The sequence below is a fragment of the Arachis ipaensis genome, chromosome B05 (assembly GCF_000816755.2).
Source record: "Arachis ipaensis cultivar K30076 chromosome B05, Araip1.1, whole genome shotgun sequence".
In the NCBI taxonomy this organism is placed as follows: Eukaryota; Viridiplantae; Streptophyta; class Magnoliopsida; order Fabales; family Fabaceae; genus Arachis; species Arachis ipaensis.
Genome location: NC_029789.2, coordinates 148,808,014 through 148,810,457, shown reverse-complemented (window position 1 = coordinate 148,810,457; position 2,444 = coordinate 148,808,014). Strand labels below are relative to the sequence as shown.

At 35.2% G+C, this 2,444-nt stretch overlaps 1 protein-coding gene across 3 annotated transcripts in view; it reads left to right on the top strand.

The window, feature by feature from the left end:
• The window catches only part of LOC107644965 (threonine--tRNA ligase, chloroplastic/mitochondrial 2), a 6,740-nt gene continuing 6,181 nt past the window's right edge, over positions 1,886–2,444 (top strand). The window contains exon 1 of one of the 3 annotated variants that reach the window (XM_021103361.1): positions 1,886–2,371. In XM_021103361.1, coding sequence (XP_020959020.1) covers positions 2,018–2,371 — 354 coding nt within the window. In that variant the 5' untranslated portion in view covers positions 1,886–2,017. The remainder of the gene's footprint in view (positions 2,372–2,444) is intronic. The other 2 variants (XM_016348944.2, XM_021103362.1) reach the window with 2 other exon arrangements.

The following is a 2,444-nucleotide window of genomic DNA, read 5'->3' as shown; positions in this document are numbered from 1 at the left end:
TTATAACCAAATTTTAGAAGTTTATTAGTCAAACTCGCGAGTTTATTAAGCGATAATGCATGGATTAATTACGTATTTACTTTTATGCATTTTCCCCGAAACGCGAAACGGAACGAAGTGGAGGGAGATTGGATTAGTGCCTTAACCGTCAATTCCGGCTCATCCTTAAACGCTCCTTGTTAAGTATGGAGTGCTGCATACCTTATGAATTCGTTAAATTTAAACTCTATATTTATTATATTTTATTTGAATGGTCTGAATTTAAAAAAGTAACCTATTAATCAGGTTAATCATTTTTTTACAAGTTTTAGATTTTTTTTATAAGTTTCGAATATTGAGCTGAAGTTCAAAATAAAAAAGTAGTATATAAATATTAAAAACAACATGTCTATACACAAAAATTATTGGACTTTAGAATTAAAATAAATAATATATAAAAAATAAGTTGAAAATTTATGTACTAAATCTAGAAAAAAAAAGATATATTAGAATCTTAAAAAAAATAATATTAAATATATATTATGTATATAATATTAAAATTTAAATAAATTTTATTTTGTGTGAAATAAAATTATAATATTAAATATAAAAACAATGATAGAATAATTTGAAATAAAAGATAATTTTTCATGTATTTTGTGCTTTGACTGCGTCGTCATCTGAGAATCATGGCACCTTCATGGAGACCGGATTCTTCTACAGAATCAGTTTCACGTTTGGAGTTAGCCAACCAGCAGCGGCGACGGATAGCGTCTTCCTTTTCTATGGCAGCAATTTTTCGGACTTTGAAGGTCCATTTATAGTAGAAGTGGAATGGAATGGGTTCGAGAGCGTCAAAATCTGTCGTTAGACAGAATAATAGTGGAAGCACCTGCTAGCGTAAAAATGTTTGAAGACATCACATCAATAATAATAAAGTAACGGAGGAATTCGATCAAATTTTTCTGAGTACTTTTTTGGTGTAAAGATAGTCCTGTATTAAACGAGTTAATTAGTTTTTTTTTGTTAAGGCCGATTTTAGGGGTGTGCATGGCCGGCCCGGCCCGAAGACCCGGCCCGGTCCCGAACACTTTAGGGGCTAATTTGGTGTGATTTCATCGGGTCTAGGGTCGGGTATGGGTCTCAAAAATAGACCCGGTCTTTATTTCGGGTCGGGTCCGGGTCATAGCTCGGGTCACCCGAAATCGGCCCGGTGGCCCGGTCATCATACATAATTAATATTTTGTGTTATTAGTGATGGATGATGGCTATTATTATGTGAAATTTAAGTGTTGTAAACATTAATATTTTGTGTTATTAGTCATTATATATAAGACTATAAGTTAATATTTTATGTTTAAAATGCATAAGACTTTAGACTAATTCATAATCTTGTGTTATTTGTATTGATTTAAATATTTGGTGTTATTAGGCAATATTAGTATTGATTATGGTTATGCTTTAATTTTAGAGAAGAGTTGGTTCTTATTATATTTTTCTAAGTGAATTTTACCATGTCAAATAATGATTGGAGTCTTGAAAATTTGGATATTTTTACATGCTAACTTACAAGAAGGTATCAAGGTAATATAATGTTAACGGCCCGGTTTTCACCCGGTTTTTACCCGGTATAATCGTGGCCCGAAAGTGTATAGGTTTCATCGGGTCTAGGGTCGGGTTCGAGTCTAACAAATAGGCCCGGTATATATTTCGGGTCGGGTCTGGGTCACATCAAACTCGGCTTCACCCGGGCCCATGCACACTCCTAACCGATTTATTTGTTCAGCCCATAACAAAAAAAAAAATAACAATAATAAATAAATTTAATTTATTTTATCATTTTTGATAGTAGGTTAAGTTTAAAAAAATGCTGCACTCACTACTTTAAAGTGCTATAGCTTTCGCCGTCAATCCCACGCATCAAAATGTAAACTCCTCCTCCACCCTTATCAATTCTCATCAGTCATCACTCATTCCCTCTTCCAGTCTTTTCTTTCACACGACGCATAAAACATAAAAGATTAACAGTTATTAAGATATGAGACTCCCTCATTTTATTGGGTGTTTTTTGGTCCATTCACCCAAAATGGCTGCTACCTTTGCCATTTCCCCTCTTCCATCCTCTACGCCCTTCCCTTTCCATTTCCATTTCCATAAACCATACTCAACGCAGCGCTCCGGTTCACTTCACGGTACCTTATTCTCTCCAACCACTTCCAGCCCCTTCCTTAACCGCTACCGTGCCAAAAGACAAAAATGCCTCTCAACTATCACTCTCGCCGTCGCCACCGATTCCTCCATCCACCAGAACCAGAACCAGAGGGGGAGCGAGGACAAAATTGTTCTTCCAACTAACGAATCTTCTGAGACGCTTCTCAGGATTCGCCACACGGTAATGTGAATTCTTCGTTTCGCATAAGATTGAAATGAAAAGTTTTTGTTTTCTGCAAACTTATAATTACACA